A 20738-nucleotide genomic window follows, 5' to 3' on the forward strand; every position below is an offset into this window, starting at 1 on the left:
TCTAACATACTTTGGACATGTTGTGAGGAGAGACTGGTCCTTGGAGAAGGACATCATGCTTGGGAGGGTGGAGGGACAGTGCAGGAGGAGAAGGCCTGCTATGAAATGGATTAATTCAGGGACTGGGATAATCGGGATGGGAGTGTCAGAGGCAGTGCGATTGGCACAGGACAGAGCAGAGTTTAGGGCTGTTGTACATAGGGTCATTATGAGTCGCAAGCGACTCGATGGCACATACAACAACAACAACATATGCAGAACAGATTATCTGGAAGGCTGGGCTTTTATGAGGAGAAGTGTGTCACCAAAACTGGAGGAAGACTCATCAACAACCTGTGTTGTGCAGATAACACAACTCTGTTTGCAGAAAATGAAGACTTGAAGCATTTACCGAGGAAGATCAAAGCCTACAGTCTTCAATGTAAGTTGCACCTTATCAGGAAAACAAAAATTCTCACAAATGGATCATTAAGCACCATGAGAAAAGACTGAAACGGTCAATGATTTAATTTTAAGTTCTAAAGAGCAAGAATGTCAATTTAAAGACCAAGGCACAGTGATCTAAGCCATGTTCTTTTCAGTTGCTTCCTATGAATCTGAAAGCTGGGCACTGAATAAAGAAGACTGAAGGAGAATCAAGGTCTTTGAATTGCAGTGCTGGTAAAAGATATAAAATATACCACAGACTGCCAAGAGAGCCAACAAACTTGTCTTGAAAGAAGTGCCACAAGCATGCTCCTTACAGGCAAGAAGGGTAAAACTTCATCTCACTTATTTTGGGCATTTTCTTAGAATGAACCAATCTGTAGAGAGTAACATCATGAAGAGAAAGGTGAAGGGCCAGAGAAAGGGAGGAAGATGCTCAGTATGATCGATTGACACAGTGATGACCACAATGAGTATGAGAGATCATGGTGATGGTGAAGGGCAGGGCAAAGTTGAGATCTGTTGTCCAAAAGGTTGAGTTGTAGTAGACTACCATGGCACCTACCACCACCACCACCAACAACATTAAGACAAAGTTGCACTGGATCAAAACCGTGATATTTTCAATTGCTTTCTATGTATCTGAAAGTAGACAATGACTAGAGAGGACCAAAGAAGAATCGATGCCTTTAAACTGTGGTATTGGTGAAGAGAAGGACATGGGGTAGTGCAATCAGAGCATCCCTTAGAAGCAAGGATGGTTAAACTTTGTCTCATATACTTCAAGCATGTGATCAGGAGAGCTCAGTTCTTAGGGAAAAATATCATGCTACAGAAGGTGGTCATAGAAAAAAGAGGAAGATTTTCAACATTGATTGACACAGTGACAGTGGGCCTGAACATGTTGTAAATCACACAGGAAAACATTACCCATTTCCTTCCACAGAGTTGTTGGCAGATTAGAACAGGCAAAGAGGTATTGCCATTGGGTTAGCACTGCAACTCCCTGCGGACTACATCTCCAGAGCTCCCTAAAGAGATTGATTTAAAACACACCTACAGTAATCCTGTTTCATTCACATAATGATCTCAGATGGCTTAGTGGTAAGGAGTTGGGCTACCAACCCAAAGGCAGGCAGTTTGAATACTTCAGCTACTCCATGGAAGAAAACGGGCAGCCTCCTCCTGTGTAGTTTACTGCCTCTGAAAACTCAACAGAGAGTTAGCTGTGAGTGGGTTTAGAAGCTACATAACAACAACAACACTAATCTTGCCTTATTAGCCTAATCAAAACAATCAATTTCAAATGAAATCATAGCCACAAGCATAAAAGTCAGTATGTTGTAAATACATAATATGTTTGGCAGGAGGAACAGGAAGGATTCAATCCTTCACATGCTCCCTTTCAGAGATGAGAACATTGAGACTTAGAATGGTTAAATCACTTCACAAAGGTCACAAGTTTCACAAATGACAGAGCTTTCTTATATACAATGATTTGGGACATAGATGATGCTGTTTACATAGAAGAACTCTAAGAATGTTAATGTCTCAATTAGTTTTCCCCACTCATCAATATCTTCAGGTATTCCCCAAGTTTCATCCTTTAAACTTTGAACATTATCTAATTAAATTCTTCAGAATGTAGGTTAAACATTAAGAGTATTAGATGCTAACTCTTAAGATAATAAATTACTAAGCTGTTTTGTTTACAAACACTTTCAAGCAAATCTGTTTTCATTTCTAAAAACATCTACTAATTCTATGGTCTATAATCTAAATTCCTAAGATTACCATTGAGGCATTAAAAAGGGTAAATATTTTAGTAACTGGTAATTGAATAAATATAATTCATCAAAAACAACAAAGGGCTAAGTTCATTTTTCAACTCTGTATTGCACTCGAAGATATCTTTCACATGGTGTCTTTACGTCAGAATATGGGTTTAAACGCATTACACAGATTAAATGAAGTAAATTACTGAATAAAGTCATATGGTCTAATAACATAAATCAGCATTTCTCAAACTGGTGTTCCTCAGAACCAGTTCCAAAAGTTGCTTTGTGAGGAAAAGAAGAGTTCTGTGGTTACATTAAGTGTGGGAGACTCTGAGTTCAGCAGAATTAATTACATTGCAGTATTTCTGAAGGCCTTCTCAGGACCTTTAAAATGCTAATATACACTGGAATTTCCAAGGGAGAATTCTCATGAAATAATGTGAAATGTTTCCTTACTTAGTCAGCCAGAGAACTTTTGTATGTGTGTGTTGTGTGTGTGTATGGGGGGCAGGGTTTGCAAGCCTGTATAGGGGGATTGTATAAGGTTCTGTGGGGTGGTGTGCAAGCCTCATATGGGGTGGGGGGATGTGAAGTGAGAGAGACAGCTTAATACCTCTCTTAAGCAGTGTTCCAAAGTAAATACTGGTATAATTCAAGATATAAATTTGACATCTTTGAGGATAGAACATTAAAGCATAAAGTGTAAGGAAAGTTCAGTGCTCAGTATTTAGAATATTAACTGCATTAAGAGAAGCATAATTACACAAACTAAATACACATACACCTAAGAACATAGTTTGTATCTTTTTTTAATTATTTTTTTATTAATTTTAATGAAAGTTTACAGAGACTTAGGGTTTCTAGTCATTCATTGTTGCACTTTTCTCCCTGCGCCCCTCCAATTCACTCTTCTCCTCAAAAAGTAAAAAAGCATAGTTTGTATCTTTAAAAGAGAATATATACACTCACCTTGTCTCTAATTTGGGAAGTAAGGCTTTCAATGTTTTCTGTGAAATGTTCAAGCCTTTGTTTGTAAGCTTTAGATGCTTTCTTTAGAGCTACAGCTTTCAGCCTTCCTGATTCTTTGATTAATACAGCTTCATGCTTACTCTTTCTCATTTGCAAATTCCATTCAGCTATCTTGGTTTCTAAGGTCTAAAAAAATTACCAACAATTAATAAACCTCATAAAATACATTAAAAAATCTTCTGGACAGGTAGGAGGATTATCAAAACAATTACAGGTTAACAAAAAGCAAGACAGTAAAGGAATAATATTTCAGTAATGTTTACATATAATGCTGAAAATGTAAATTTAAAATATATCAGTATATAGACACGTATATATGTTTTAAATTGATATATAATTAAGCTACTTATTAAAATGTTATATTACTGGTTATTATACAAACACTAATTTAATTAAAAGGTTTTTTGTGATAATATTTTAAAAAATATTCACATCTAGAAAATTATACATAGTACTAGTTGTTGTTATGTGTCACTGAGTCACCTGCAACTTTTTAGTGACCCTATGTATATGGCTCTGAAGCCTGCCTTGTCCTGACCCAATCTCACTGACTCCAACACATCTACCCTCATTGCCCCAGTTACTGTAACAGTCCCTCTCATCTGGGACCTTCCTCTCCTGCACTATCTCTCCACCCTTCTGAGCCTGATGTCTTTCTCCAAGAACTGGTCCCTCCTGGCCACGTGCCCGAAATATGTGAGACGGAGCTTCAAAATCCAAGCCTCCAAGAAGAAACCTGGCTTCACTCACTCTTTCCAAGACAGATCTACTTGTTTTCTTGGTGGTTCATGATATGTTCAAGACTCTTCTGCAACACTACAACTTAAAGGCATCAATTCTTCTTCTGCCATCATTAGTCATTGTTCAGCTCTGAACTGGAGATAATCTACTACATATGCAAAGCTCAAAGGAATTGGTAACTTTCAAATTTATTATGATTCTTCAGTTCAAAAAGATAAAAGTTTAACAGCGGTATGATCAAAATCTAAGTCATGGGGGATACAGACACAGTGAACATAGTTTTATGTAGTAAGGTTTAATTTGCTAGAATTAGGAGATAGACCTTGACATTTAAGTTACATTTAGGTCAGTAAAAACACTGTTTTAGTCAATAAGCAGTAAATTTAAGAACTCAAAAGTAAATGCAAGTTTATATCAATTAATAGTTATCAGAAACATAAATATGCCTACAGTGTTAAACAGCATAGATATCTTTCGGTAGATTCCTTGACAAAAGAAAAACCCCAAACAAGCTGAATGAATGATGAATATGATTTAGTATGGTTCTACTGGTTTTATTTCAAGGCATTTTAAAGATAATTCTTTAATGCTTTTACAAATATTTTGAAAGCTGTGTAATAGAGAAAGGACCTCTGAGTAAGACAGCAGACTAGGTAGATAGGAGCCCACGACCCTCTTCAACCATGATAGCAAATACAGAGTATAATTCTGGAACTGTGAGGGTCAAACGGAAAAGATAAGAAGCACTTCAAACACTGACTGAGAGAAGTAACAGATGGAGAATACTGAATAAGAAGACAAACTGAGCACAGAATTGTAAATAGGTTAACAAGATCATTTTGAATAGCAGTCCTACTTACAAAAGAGAATGAATATAATATTTCTACATAAACAGAAACCAAGGGAATCCATGAAAACTAGACCAACCTTACAAGAAATCCTAATGGGAGTTGTTTGGAGCTGAGATCCAATGACATCTTCCAAAATTAACATACAAGACAACATCATTCAGAAACTAGCCTGGACACAGCATCATACAAGGTATAATACACAAAAGCATGAGATAAGAGATACCAGACTGTACATGACAACAACTACAAAGCAAAAAGAGAGAACAAGAAGTGCAGTTACAAAACTGCTAAATGTAGAAGTCACGGAGATTTCAAGATAAACTGTTATTGTTGTTGCTGTTCTGTGCTGTCAAGTCAATTACAACTCATAAACAGCAGATCGGAAACTTTCCCTACCCTATGCCACCTTTACAATATCTCACGTCCTCAAACCCATGGTCACAGTCACTGTGTCAACCTATCTTGTTCAAGGGCTCTCTCTTGCTCTGATCCTCACCTTTCCATATGATGTCTTTTTCCAAGGATTGGTCCTGCCTGACAACACGCCTTGCCTCTAAGAAGCACCCTGGTTGCACTTCAGAATAAATGTTGTTGTTGTTGTTGTTGTTTGATGCCGTTGAGTCATAGACGACTCATAGTGATCCTATGAACGAACGGCCTGAGCACTGTTCGTACATAGAGTTTCCGGAGGCAAGCCATTTCGGAAGTGGATGCCACTCCTGCCTCCCCTTGGACACTTAGGAGTGATAAATTTGTAAGGGTGACAAACACAAAGCTATTTGGAAACAAAGCATGTTGTTACTTCTAGACTTTGAAGAGCTACCTAAACCAATTCTTTATTCACTGGTAATAAGGATCTTTCATTATTTCAAGGAAATAATGTATTTTAAAAAATTAAAAAATCAACTTTTTTCCTCCCAAATGGCTATTGAATTTATTTACTTGATTAATAATGGTCTTGATGAAAATGAACCAATGTTGAGACATTTGCAATGAAATACTAATTTTAAAAATCCATGACACCTTGACAGAAATTAGAGTTACACAAATGAAAATCTTTAATATTTCCAGCCAATATAAAATGTAATATGGTAGACAGGACAGCAAGGCTTTTATACATTTTATATATGACATTTGACCATATTTTCAGTCACCATAATATCTTCTCTCCAGATTTAAAAAAGAATAGTATGCTGATTTCTAAAAGAAAGCTTTTTCCCCCGTACAAAAATCATATAATGGCCAACAAGTCACAACAGTGCAATAGGTAGAGGTTAAAAAGCACACAGAACAGGTGCTGAAAATAAATACAAAGTAGGAAGGAATTTGTGTCCATCATCTTGCATGTGTGTGGGTTTGCTTTCACTACAAGGAGATTCTGACCTATTTCAAGAATGCCATTTACTTCCACTGAGTGCAATGGAGATACAGCTGTCGGAAAAGAAGCTTCAGGTGATAGTGATTTATAAAGCAATCTCCAAGAAAATAAGTAATCTTCCATCAGAATGAATGATGATCATTCCTTAGAAAGACGGAAATAGAAATGCTATGCAACCAGTAGTCCCACTACTAGGTATACGTCCCAAAGAAATAAGATCTGTGACACAAGCTAATATACACACGTTTACCCATGTTTACTGCAGCATTATTTACACTAGCAAAGAGGTGAAAACAACTCAAGTGCTCATCAATGGACAAATGGCTAAGAAAATTCTAGTACATTCACATAACAGATTCTTACACAGCACTAAAAAAATGATCAAGAAATTGTGAAATACTACACAATGTGGATGAATTTAGAAAGTAATATAGGGAAATGGAAAGTGGATATAAGGTAGTCACCAAAATACAACGACCATTATTATAAAGTGCAAAGGAAAGGTTTACACTCAGAATCAATCTTGACAGGATAACAGGGATAGGAAAGAAGGGAAAAGGGAGTCACACTCAATAAACAGATAAGTTGGATAAAAAGAAAGGGCTGATTAGAAATTTGTATTAATCAATGGTAATTGTTAAAAACCCAAATTAATCAAGGACAACTGTTAAAACCAAAATTCTACAAGGGAGCTCTGATGGTCTAGGGGGTAAGAAACTGTCCTCTCAACCCAAAGGCACAGGGTTCTAATCCACCAGCTGGTCAGAAGGAAAAAGATGTGCTTCTCCTCCCATGAGATTATAGCCTCTGGAGGCCCACTGGAGGGTCAGCCATGAGTCAGTTCCAACTTGAGAGGGCACATCTATGAGTAACTGTATAAATAACTACTATGATTTATAAACCTTCACTCAAGTAAAAAAAATAAAAAATAAGAAAATCATAAAGATTCAGAAAACACTAATAGCAATGAAAGAAATGGCAGGGAAAGCCACATATCATCTTAACTCAACACTAAAGAATAGACAGAACAAGAAATTAGCACCACCACAGAGAAGCATGAAACACCGCACAGAAGGGATGCTTCTAGAGGAAATGATGCTAAGTAAAATCAGTTTGTCAAAAGGGATTATTATAGTATAAAACCACTAGTATAAAAAAGCTACAGAAAGAAGTAAATTTGGATGAGAACTAGTGATGAGACACGAGGGAGAGGGGAATAAAAGATAATAAATAACTAAGCTGGGAGAACGGAATAAGACAAGATAAAGTACACTGATCAGACACTGCAACTAGTTGATTATTTTAATCTATTGTAATTAACGTTACAAAAATGTATATGCATGATCTACTGTAATTGTAGTTACTATGTTATCAACTAAAAGATATATTAATAACTGAATGAGAAAACCTAGCACGATTTTTGAACTTTTCCTCAAATTTAAAAAAAAAGTCTATGAGGTTGGCACAGGATAGAACAGCATTTAGAGCTCTTGTACATATGGTCGCTATGAATCGCAAACGACTCGAAGGCACATAACAACAAGAGCAACATATGAGAAAAAATTATCACAGAATTTAAGTTTTGACTTTCCCTTTTTCAGTTATCTTAATTAAAAAAAATTATGTCAAAGGTATCACAGTAAAACAGAAAAAAAAGGGCTGTCATACTTAACCATACAATTAAAAAGATGTATACTTCTTAACTTTTATTAAGACTGAGATCAAGAAATACATATCAAAATAGTTCTTTATAAACTCATTAAAATTTTAAAAAATCTCCATTTTGGTAAGAAAATAGGAAAAACAATGCTAAAATAATCTGTTGACAGACAAGATAGAATAAAGCTAAAGAGTGTTTCTCTGTGAGAACTATCACAGGATATATCCCTATGCACATCCAAAAACTTCTCCAACAGGGTAAAAAAGGAAGCCACAGACTGGGAAAAAGTGTTTGGGAATGACATGTCACATGGGGGACTTCTATCTAGAATTTATAAAATACTTGAGCACCACAACAAGATAAAACTAAAGAATCCAATAGAAAAATGGGCACAGGATATGAAAAAACACTTCACCAAAGAAGACATTTAGATGGCCAACAAGCACATGAAGAAATGTTCAAAATCCCTAGCTCTAAGAGAGATGCAAATCAAAACAACTATGAGATATCATCTCACCCCAGTCAGAATAGCAAAGTTTAACAGAACAGCCAGCAACAAATGCTGGCGAGTTGTGGAAAACCTGGAACCCTTATTCACTGTTGGTGGGAATGTAAGATGGTGCAACAACCATTGTGGAAGGCGGTGTGGCACTTTCTCAAAAAATTGCAAATAGAGATAACATTTGACCCAGCAATCCCATTACTGGGAATATACCCCAGAGAGACCATGTCTGCCATCCAAGCAGATATATGCACACCCATGTTTATTGCAGCTTTGTTTACAATAGCAAAGAGTTGGAAGCAGCCTAAGGGCCCATCAACAAACGAATGGATAGAGAAGCTGTGGTATATTCACACAATGGAATACTACGCTGCATTGAAAAACAAGGAACTTATGCAATATTATTCAAAGTGGGTGACCCTGGAGGACATTATGCTGAGTGAAATATCTCAGTCACAAAGGGACAAATACTGCATGGTGCCACTGTTGTAGAATGGGTCTGACATCAGGGTGAGGGTATGACAGGAAAAACTGGATAAATTATGTATATTGTATTGAAACAGATGAGGGAAAGAACAGATTAGAAGTGATATATGATTATTATGGTTAGCACAGGAATCCAGAATTAAGGTTGCATAGAGAAGTGTACTCGGGGTAGGGGATGGGGGAATTGTATACTAATGAAGGAATTTTTTTTTCTCTCTCTCTCTCTCTTCGGAGGGGGAAGCGAGCTGGTGGGGAGGGGTGGGCAGGGAGAAAACTGCGGCAATGAATGAATGGAAATCCAAAACCTCTGTAAAAAAAAAAAGTTAAAAATAAAAAATAAAATAAAAAAAAAAGTTTCTCTGTGAGAACCATCACAGGATATAGCTGTCATTCCTTTAAAACACCACAGGGTGTCAGCATTGCACCATTAATTAACAGATGGTATAGCTACACAAGGTTCCGGGGAAGACAACCTCACTTGTAATTCATAGCACATATTTAAAATAACGATTCATTCTGTATCTCTTAAAATGTCGAAGATATTATAATTTCTACATTACAAAGCTGGAGAAAGAAAAATTGGTCCCAAGTATAACTCTCCAAAGCACATTTTCAGAGAATTATGATGTAATTTAACAATAATACAAGGAACTGACTTAATTTATATAGCTAAAACTGATATTTATGTTGTATACGGAGTTCACTGTTGCAACTCTAGAAAAATATTGCTAAAACTATACTGAAGAAATAAATTTTGACCTCCATCTGCCTTATATCCCAAATGTGTATGTGTAAGAGAAGGAATATTAAAAAAGAAACAACTTAATGAAGCTTATTTTAAATAATTATAAATGTAACATTTTAAAAACATTTTTAAACAACATTTTAAAAGGAGTCTGAACTCAAAGAATTAAGAAAAAGTCTGAGCAAAAATCTAACAATTTTAGCTCTACATTCTTTTCCACCCTGATTATTGTGTATATAGAGAAAGGATTCCATTCAATTTACTTAACATCAGTTAAAAGAATAAAGCACATCTGATCCAGCTCAGAATCTTTTCAATGACTTTCTATGCATCTGAAAGTTGGTCAATGAATAATTAGGACAGAACTGATGCCTTTGAGTTGTAGTGTTGGAGAAGAGCACTGAAGATCCCATGGACTGCAAAAAAACCAATAAGTCTATCTTGGACGAAGTGTAACCAGGGTGCTCCTTAGAGACTAAGACGGTGAAAACTTTGTGTCCTGTTCTTAAAGCATTTGTCAGAAGTGAACACAGTCCTTGGAAAAAGAGGGTCAGAGAGAGGAAGACCTTCAGCAAAACAGATTGACACAATGACTGGTAACGGTGGGTTCAAGCATAGCAGAAATTGTGAGGATGGTGCAGGATGGGTTAGGGCAATGTTCAGTCTGATGTTCCTAAGGTCACTAAGAGTTGAAGACAACTCAATAGCACCTAAAAACAACATCAACCTAGTTGTTGTTTTTTAACATCTCAAAAATAATTTACTTGAACAGAACCTTGTAGATGTACTAACTAAAGTCTCACTAGTGGAGTCAGTTGGATATCTCCCCCTTTCTTAAGACAGCATAAACCAACAGTCAATTACACATCCAGGCCCACTGTTGAACAGAAGCAAGCAGCATCAGACACAAAACACCATAATATTTTAAGTGGAAAATATTATTGAGAATTTCCCATAACTGCTATTTTGAAACATAATGACATAAAAGGGAACTCTGGTGGCCTAGGAGCAAGAAGCTGTGTTGCAATCTCAAAGGCAGGAGGTTTCGAGCCCACCAGCTGCTTCAAGGGACACAGATAGGCAATCTCCTTAGGTGTGATTAACTGCCGCTGAAAACCCTCTGGAGGGTCAACTACGGGTCAGTTCCATCTCAATGGTACACAACAACAACAACAATTAAATAATAGTGTTGCATGGTCCATTGTGTCAGTTCCAACTCAGAAGGGCCTGATGTAAACAGAAACACTGCCTGATCCTGAGTAATCCTCACAATTTCTGCTTTGCTGGAGTATATTGTTATAGTCATTGTATAGAAATTAAATTGTATCCAATGATTATCTAATAAATCACATGAACTGGTCTTTTATTTACCATGACAGAACAAGGCAATACCATGTCCAGGTCTTCTGCATTGCCACATGACATAGGAGCCAAGGGAGGAAAGGGCTTAGAAGGACTTGTAGTGAACAAGACACTTGACATTTTACATTCTCCATTAAGTCTGCCTTCTTATGGGGCAAAAGCTTTTTTGCCAAGAGTCACTCTGTGGGCAATCTTGAAACATGTGCTACAGAGAAGATCTCAGTCCTCTGCTATGATTCAGGAGTGCAAAACCAACCAAAATTCTAAATTAGGGGTTCCACACTCAGTGGGGTACAAAGTCATTGTGTATGTCTCTAAAAGCGCAACACTGCTTTTCCTATGGCAGAAGAAACGACAGACAGTCTGTGTCCATGTCACAGTGACCTCAAATTATGATCTCAAGTAACTGTGAGACCTTCAAAAGGCTACCGAAACGATTTAGTTTAAACCAAAGCAATTCCTCTTAATAAATTGCTGAAAGTTTAGAATAAGGGGATTACTCATGTACCTCAAAGGCAAAGCTAAGTTAATGGATTTTAAAAGTACTGCTATTCGTAACAAACACAAAAATATTTTAAAAAGTAGTGCCTGTTTACTAAATACATATATTATTATGCATGTCTGTATAAATATAAAACAAAGAATGATAATTGCAATGGGCAAATGCACTTCAAAAGACTTCTTTAAATGTTAAAAAGCAAAGATGCCACTCTGAGGCCTAAGGTGCACATTACCCAAGCCATAGTCTTTTCAACCACCTCATTTGTAGGTGAGGAACATGGGTGGTACTACCAATGTGTTGCTAAGCAGAATGATGGATTTTCTGAATCCACCAGATGCAGTCTGAGAGAAAGACGAGGCAGTCTGCTTCTGTGAAAATATACAGCCTTAGAAACCTGAAGGAAGAGCAGTTCTACTCTGCCCTAGTTGGTTGCTCAAAATCAGAATTGACTTGATGTCAGAAAGCTGCACACACATGTGAACTGAGACATTTGAATTACTGTCGGCAAAAACCTAACGGATTGCCAGAAAATCAATCAGACCTGCCTTGGAAGAAATAGAGCCAATACGCTCCTTTCAAGGTAGGAAGGCTAGACTTTGTTTCATGTAGTGAAGACATGTCAAGAGGAAACGGGCCCTGGAGAGAGACATCATGATTTGTACAGTAGGTTAGTGAAAAAGAAGATCGTCAGTGAGGCAGATTGGAACAATGGACTCAAACATAACGACTGACGATGAGGGTGACCCATGAAGGGCCGCAGACTGTGCTGCATAGGGCCACTCTAAGTGGGGACCAACTTGATAGCACCTAAGAAGAACAACACAAAAATGTCAGTGTCTTTCTACAGTTCTTCTATTTTCTTCTTGGTACTCTCCCTAATTTAGAAATTATACACTTTCTATAATAAACATAAATAACTTGTAAAATGAGGAAAAAGTTCAAGTAATTCTATCTCTACAAATTCTTCCAATAATGCTGTATAAAAAAGAGAATATTTTTATACTGACATCTGAAATCTTTAGATTGGTCAGAAACCTAAATACGTGCCTTATGTATGTATTATATATATTACCCATGGCAATACTCAAGACTGAAGGTGTTTTCCCCCCATAACATGACATTCCAGAATATTCAAGTGGCTTTATAGCCTTGCATTATTTTATCATATAAACTATAAAAATTCATGAATATTTTACAACCTTTACATATTCTTTCAATTTCTCATTCTCTGATTCTTTTTTATTAATTTGGAGTTGCAGTCTTTCATGTACAACTTTAACTGAATGTGAAAAACGGTTTGCTTTCAAAGCATTTGCCTGTAAGAGAGAAGAGGAAAAAGCAGATTAAAAAAATAATAATTTTCCAATAATTTTACATTTCCCCCACCACATGCACACACAACTAATGCAAACCTATGATAAGTTTTCTCCTTATCCTTTATTTAATGGATCCTCATACCTCTCTCTTTTAAAAAATTACCCTCTATTCTCCAAAGGCTACAGATATGAACACTTAAAAAAATTTCTTATAAATACAAAAATTATTTAATGGCTTACATTATCCCTAATTTGAAATGGAACACACACTTACACAGTTACTAATTTAAAGTGACTTATGCCAGTCATATAAATGACTGAATGAAAAGCCACTACAATTTATAAACTTTCACTTAAATTAAAAAAAAATTTAAAAATAAACAGGAAAAATAAAAGTGATTTATGCCACATACCTTAGCTGATTCATTATACAACATAAAATCTAATTTAAAAAATAAACCAAACAAACAAAAACACATAACTAAAGGTAAGCAGGTCTGATATTAGCACCTACTAGTACTTGGGGACTGAACTGTTGGGACTTTTTTTTTTCTGGGCCTTTTCCCCAAGCAATATATCCAAGGTAGCACTCCTGAGACTTCGCCTACACCTCAGGAAAACCACTCCACACCCAATAGAACTATAGGACAGGACAGAGACATGGGTTTACCATAGCTGGGACAAAAGGAGAGACCAAAGCCCTGTTCCTCAAAGGACAGCCAGATGAGAAGCTTGCCACAGCAAAATGAGAAAAACCCACACAGATGACCAGCAGTGAAGATTGACACTGGGAAACTGAATGGAAGCAATAATTAGTCTGCAACTTATCAATACCATCATAAAGATAAGGTTCTGTCAACAACCTATGCAGACAACAGAAACTATCTCACATAAAACAAGAAGAACTTTACATAATGTCAAGAAAGGGGCAGACAACTTCAAATATTATGAAAAAACAAAGCAAGCCTTCTCCTTAGAAAGACCAGATTGCGGACAAAATGAATATTTCAGAGACAAAGAGGCAAAAGAAATATATCAACATGTACTTACATGAACTACTACTGAGGAAGTAGGAAATGATGGAGGAATTGAAACCATAAATAAATAGGCACAAAAATTAAAAGAAAAACTACAAGACAGAAAGGGTACAACCAATATAGTACTAGAAACAACAGAAATTCATGAAAAAGAAATCCAGAATATTAAGACTGAAATGGTATGGCAGAATCCTCCAACATTCTGTAGGAGCAAAAAGAAAGAAAGAAAGAAAAAAGCAGCAAACTGGAGGGTGGGGTAGAAGGAAGATGTGCACGAATGAATGACTGGAAATCCAAATTTTCTTTAAACTTTTGTTAAAATATCAATAAAAATGTAAAAAAATACAACTGATGGAACAAAGAGTCAAGAAACAATAAGAACCACAAAGAGACCTTAATAGAAAAAAAAAAACACCCCAGAGAAAATATATAAGGAAAATGAAGAAAATATTAGAATCACATGAGTTAACATCAAATGGAACACAATACATATGATCAAAATTCCAGAACAGGAAGGAGCTGGGTAAGCACAGAGAAAATAGTGGGGGAAAGTACTAGAAGAAAATCTCCAAGGTATTATGAAAAATAAGAAAAACCACATTCAAGAAACTCAGTGAACTCCAAACAGAGTAGATCCCAAAAGAGAAAAAAAATCAAGACAGCACAGTTAAATTCTCTAAAATCAAAGCTAAAGATGGAATGTGAAAAGCATCATGAGGAAAACACAATCACCTACAGAGCAGAACTAACTAAATTAAGCTCTAACTTCTCAGCAGAAATCATATGAGCAAGAGGCAAGAGGATGACATATATAGAAAACTGAACAAAAATAACTGCCAAAGGAGGATCCTATACGCAGAAAACTGTCCATCAAATATGAAGGAGGAATTCAGTCATTTCCAGAGAAGGAGGAACTTAAGAAATTCGTGAACACAAGACCAACTCTACAAGAAATACTAAGGGGAGTCCTTCACACAGAGACAGCAAAAGAAAGTAGATGGACCAAAGTAAGCAGGGACAACAGAAAATGGAACACATCAAAAAGGCAACAGTAAACACTAGCCGTCAATAACCACACTTAATGTGAATGTCTCACATACATCAAACAAGAGAAAAAGAGTAGCAGAATGGGTAAAAATAACCTCAAAAAGAGTAGCAGAATTGGTAAAAAACCCTCAAGCCCATCAATATGTTGACTACAAGAGACACATCTAAGAAACAAGGAAAAAAAATAAACCAAAAACAAAATGTGGAAGAAAAAAGATATCAAGTAAAAAGCATCCACAAAAAAGAAGAAGCGGCAATATTAATCTTGATAAAACAGATTTTAGGATGAAAATCATTAAAAATATGGAAGGGTTAAAGGCAAAACAGATAAAAAAGACATAACCTTAGTTAATATCTATGCTCCAAATTACAGACCTGCAAAATATATAAAACAATGGTTAACAATAGATTTCAAGAAAGAAATGGATAGCACCACACTCACCACTCTCAGTAAAATGATAGGCCAACTAGAAAGAAATTTAACAGATCTGTAAGTTCCTTGAAACAAATTAAAAACACAACAGATCAAAACTTCAGGGATACAACTAAGACAGTCAGTCCTAGGGGCAGTTCAGAGCAATAGACAAACACATAAAAAAAAAGAAGGAGCAAAATAAACAACTCAGGGGAGGTCTGGTGGCCTAGTGGCAAGAAGTTGCACTGCAATCCCAGAGGTGCACTGTTTGAAACCACCAGATGCTCTGCTGAGGAAGGAAGAACAATCTCCTCCTGTACCAGTCAGATCTGATTTGACGGTACACACACACAAAATAATAAAATAAAAATTTTTAAAAAAAACCAACTCAACACCTTCAGCAAATAGAAAAAAAGAACAAGCTAATCCCACAACTTCGAGAGGAAAGAAAATATAAGAACAAGAGCTGAAATGGAATAGCAACAGGAAAACCATTGAGACGAAAAACTCAATAAAATAGACAAACATCTGGTAAACTTAACAAAAGGAAATAAAGATAAGAATAACTTGAGTAAGAAATGAAAGATGTAACATCACAACAGAATCAGATTAAATTTATAATAACACAATCTTATGAAAAATTTAAAAATCTAGATGAAATAGACAAATTTCTAGAAACCTCTACATTACCCAGATTGACACTGACAAATGTAGGACATTTGAATAGACATACCACAAAACAAGAAACAGCAAGGATATAAAAGGATCAAAAAAAAAAGTCCTGGCCCAGAAGGCTCACTGGTAAATTCTACCAAACTATCATCAAACCTACTTAAATTCTTTTTTTTTCAAAGGGGAGCATTTCTACACTCATTTTCTAAAATAAGCATAATCCTAATAACAAATTCAGGTAAATATATTACCAAAAGAAAAAACAATAGACCATTATCTCTCACAAACACAGATGCAAAAATCCTTGATAAAATTGTGGTCGATAGAATCCAACAGATCATTCCCTGATCTCAAAATCTACTGCACAGCCACAGCAATTAAAACAAAATTATATAGGTACAACAGACACACAGCCCAAAGGAATAGAGTCAAGAACCCAGAAGTCTATCTGCAGTCAACTAGTATTTGACAAGGTATCAAAACTTATTAAATGGGGAAACTATATCCACTTCAACAAATGAAACTGGCAAAATTGAACCTGCAGAAAACTGAAACAGGATCCACCTCTCACACTATACACAAAAATCAACTCAAGAAATTAGAGACAGAGCTAAAACTCAAACTATAAGAATCATCAGAGACAGAACGGTAACAAAACAAAGCTTTAGCCTATGGCATAAATAGACTTGCAAACATACTCACAAACACACAATCAAGAGAGGATAAAATTGATGAATAAGACCTTCCAAGCATTAAGTCTCTTTGTACATTGAAAACTTTTCCCAATAGGGTAAAAAGAAAATCTACAGCTAAGGGGGGAAAATGGGAGAAATACTGGCAATAATATCTCAAAAAAGGGTCACACAACAAAATTTTATAGAATACTACAAGGCCTCCACAAGAAAAAGATTAATAACAACCCAATAACAAAATAGTCAAAAGAACCAAGTCGCAAAAGACATGAAAAGGCTCTTCACAAAAAGACATTCAGATGGCCACAGACATATGAAGAGAAGTTCAGAATCACTGGCAATCAGAACAACAAATCCAATGCAAATCAAAACAACAATGAGATACTATCTCACTTCAGTAGCAAAGTTTAATAGGACAGCAAATAATAAATACCAGAAAGGATGTAGATTGAACTCTCACTCTCTGTAGGTGAGATTGTAAAATGATATGACCACTCAGGAAGGAAGTCTGGCTTTTCCACAAAAAGCTGAACAAAGAATTCCCACATGATTCACCTATTCCATTGCTAGGAGTGTTCTCCAAGGAAATTAGAACTGAGACATGAATACTCATGTTCACCTACATACATACGAGCACATATGTATGTCATATTCAGAGCAGCATTACTCACAATAGCAAAGCAAGAAAATGGAAAGAGTACAAAAGCCCATCTGCAACAAATGGATTGAGAAACTGTGGTACATTCAGAAAATGGAATGCTACACAGCACCAAAGAACAACAATTTCATAAAATACCATATAACATGGGCGAGTCTAGAAAGCATTATGCTGAATGAAATAACTCAGTCTCAACAAGGACAGATAATAAAATAAGACAACTATTTTTAAAAAAGAAGGATAGCTACTGTAATCTCAGAGGTATGCAGTTCAAATCCACCAGATGCTCTGCTGGAGAAGCAGGGGCAATCTCCTCCCATACCAGTCAGATCCGATTTGATGGTACACATACAAAAAATAATCAAATAAAAAAATACAGAAATATAAAAATATAGAAAACTTAGGAAGATGTGTATAAATGCTCAAAAGGGGAAGGGGTTAAAAAATGGAAGAAGGATGGAAATCACTAGGATGACAGAGGTTAGTGGGTGGATGAGAGGATGAAGGGATTCAATGGTAATTTAAAAAGATGGAGTAATAACAGGTTTATATCAATAGTAACTCATTATACAAAATACAAGGAATATGAATGCATGAAATACAGTGAGATAGTATAAACTATAATGTATATGAATAAAGCACAATGTATATAAATTATTGCATGCAAACCAATAAATTATTAGAAGGGGAAAAAGAAAGAAAAAATGTTATTTGATATATAAAACTACTATATAATATTATTATAATCAAATCTTGGATTTTCGTAAACTTTTATATATCTCTTTCCAAGGATATGGGGTCAGTGCTCATTCGGCAGCACGAATATCAAGAATATGGGGTCAGGGGGATAGTGAAGTGTAAAGACAGGGGGCAGGGAAGGAAAATATTAAGAAAACAGTAATGAATTAGGCTCAAAAATCATAACAAGTGGCTTACCTTTTCATTCTGAAACACATTCGAAAGTTCTTGGATATATATCTCCTTCTCGAGTACCTCCTTCTTAAGATTCTTCAGCAAATAAAATGTGAAAGTTAGAATGAAAACACCTTGGGTAACAATAGCTACTTTAAAAAAGTAAGCAATATCAAAACAAAATAAAAAGCCAGAGACAAGCAGCTACAAAAAAAAAAAAAACTTACAGAATTTTGACTTTCATTATTAGTTAGCTTCTCCAACAACACACTGGATGAAATATCCCCTACCTGTGATAAAAATATCACTCATCAGTGTTCATAAATTATATTTCTACATCAGAAAGTAAAAACTAATCATCACTCAAGAAAATATTTTGAACAGTAATAAACAGTTTGGATATTTCAAAAAGTTATCTACAGAATTTTCCCAAGTTCTCCAAATCTTCATTTGCCCACACTTTCTGAAATTGGCTAGTTTACTAAAGTAATATCTAAAGAATGTATCAGAAAGTAGAAATCAATGGAATACTAGAATCTGCTGAGTTTCAAAAGTTTGTTTTATGCATCTTTGTTTTTAATTAACATTATTATTGTTACATGCCACCCAATCAACTCAAGCTGACCCTCCAGTGTGTTTTCAGAGGCAGTAAATCATAGAATAGGAGACTATCTTTCTCCCACAGAGCAACTAGTGATGTGAACAGCCTGCTGTTGGGATGTCAGTGTAGCTCCTTACTACTAAGCACTAGAGCTCCCTTGCTTTTATGAAAGGCTAATATTAATATCTGGGAGAATTAGTGGCTTAGCAGCAAGAAGTTACGCTGCCATCCCAAAGGAACAAAGTTTGAATCCACTAGCTGCCCTGAGGGAGGATGGTGGGCAATTCCCATGTGTGACTCACTGCCTCTAAAAACCCGCTGGAGGGTCAGCTATCAGCCAGTTCCAACTTGATGGTTGCTGTTGTTCTGTGCCATCGAGTTGCTTGCGACTCATAGAGACCCTATGTACAATAGCCCTAAACCCTGCTCTATCCTGTGCCAATCGCACTGCCTCTGACACACCCATCCCAATTACCCCAGTCACTGAATCAATCCACCTCATAGAGGGTCTTCCCCTCCTGCGCCGTCCCTCCACCCTCCCAAGCATGATGTCTGCCTCCAAGGACCTCTCCCTCCTTACAACATGTCCAAAGTATGTCAGACGAAACCCCAGAATCCTTGCCTCTAAAGAGCAGCCTGATTTAACCCTCTCCAGGATGAATCTGTTTATTTTCTTGGCAGTCCATGGTACATTCAATACTCTTCTCCAGCACCACAGCTCAAAGGCATCAATTCTCCTTCTGTCCTCCCTAGTCATTGTCCAACTCTCTGATGCATAACAAGTGACTGCAAAAATCATAGCCTGTATCAGACGCACCTTAGTCTCCAGAGTGACTTGATGGTACATAACAATAATAACAATAGTTTTATACCATTTCGGTTTACAGGAGCCTTTGCCGGGGGCCAGGGGAATATACATTTTAACAAGATCATCCTAGGAATCTTGTCAAAATGTATTCTGATTTAGTATTTCTGAGTCAAAATACAAATTCTCTACAAGGAGGTATCAGAATAAATCCGTTCAAAGCCTGATTAAAAATAGTCCTATCCAAAATGTCAATGAATGTTGCTGCTCCATTGATGGTGAGACATGATGCTCAGAAAGGTGGAGGGTCTGCAAAGGAGAAGAGCCTTGACTCAGTAGATTGACACAATAATTGCCTCAATGGGCTCTAATGTATCAGTAAATATGAGGATGGCACAGGATAGAACAGGGTTCAAATCTGCTGTTCATAGGATTGCTATGGGGTGTAGTTGACTCAATGGCACATAACAACAACATCCAAAACATATTTAATATAGCAGAAAATACTGATGATATAGTATTAAATATGAAATTCAGGTTACAAAACAATGAGAATACAACACTTTTTCTAAAGTAACAAACATATACATACATAATATAAATAGAGTCAGCAAACAAAACACTGGAAAATGTACAGAGCAAAATTAACAGTGACTTGTCATTAGGTTGCCAAGATCAAAGGAACGACTATTTCCTCACTTGTGTATATTTTCTATAACAAGCATGAAGTTTTTTAACTTAAAAAATGTAATACTAGAGAATTATTACAGTTCTGGAAAAATAATGTATGAGAATGCAAAAATAACTAAATGATCCAAATGGATTTGTTATAAGCTCAAGATTTTTCAGCCTATCACAAAAGTTAATTTGCTCTAATAATTAGAATAATAATCAGAAGGAAATAAAAATAATTCACATAGAGTTTTAGTATTGAACAAATGCACACAATATCTTACATAAAATTCCTTACAGATTAAGAGGTTAAGAATCTTGAACAACAAGCAACAAATGCTGGCGAGGTTGCGGAGAAACTGGAACCCTGATTCACTGTTGGTGGGAGTGTAAAATGGTGCAACCCCTGTGGAAAGCAGTATGGCGCTTTCTCAAAAAGTTGCAAATAGAG

At 36.1% G+C, this 20738-nt stretch overlaps 1 protein-coding gene across 1 annotated transcript in view; it reads right to left on the reverse strand.

The window, feature by feature from the left end:
- The window catches only part of ODF2L (outer dense fiber of sperm tails 2-like), a 93015-nt gene that overhangs the window by 44490 nt on the left and 27787 nt on the right, over positions 1 to 20738 (reverse strand). The window contains exons 4-7 of the mRNA XM_006898381.1: positions 18437 to 18499; positions 18234 to 18305; positions 12660 to 12776; positions 3174 to 3359 (exon numbers count right to left, since the gene is read on the reverse strand). Of these exons, the coding sequence (XP_006898443.1) occupies positions 3174 to 3359; positions 12660 to 12776; positions 18234 to 18305; positions 18437 to 18499 (438 nt within the window). The remainder of the gene's footprint in view (positions 1 to 3173; positions 3360 to 12659; positions 12777 to 18233; positions 18306 to 18436; positions 18500 to 20738) is intronic.

This window comes from Elephantulus edwardii, unplaced genomic scaffold (genome assembly GCF_000299155.1).
Source record: "Elephantulus edwardii isolate Elephantulus edwardi_28Jun2011 unplaced genomic scaffold, EleEdw1.0 scaffold00227, whole genome shotgun sequence".
Taxonomy (NCBI): domain Eukaryota; kingdom Metazoa; phylum Chordata; class Mammalia; order Macroscelidea; family Macroscelididae; genus Elephantulus; species Elephantulus edwardii.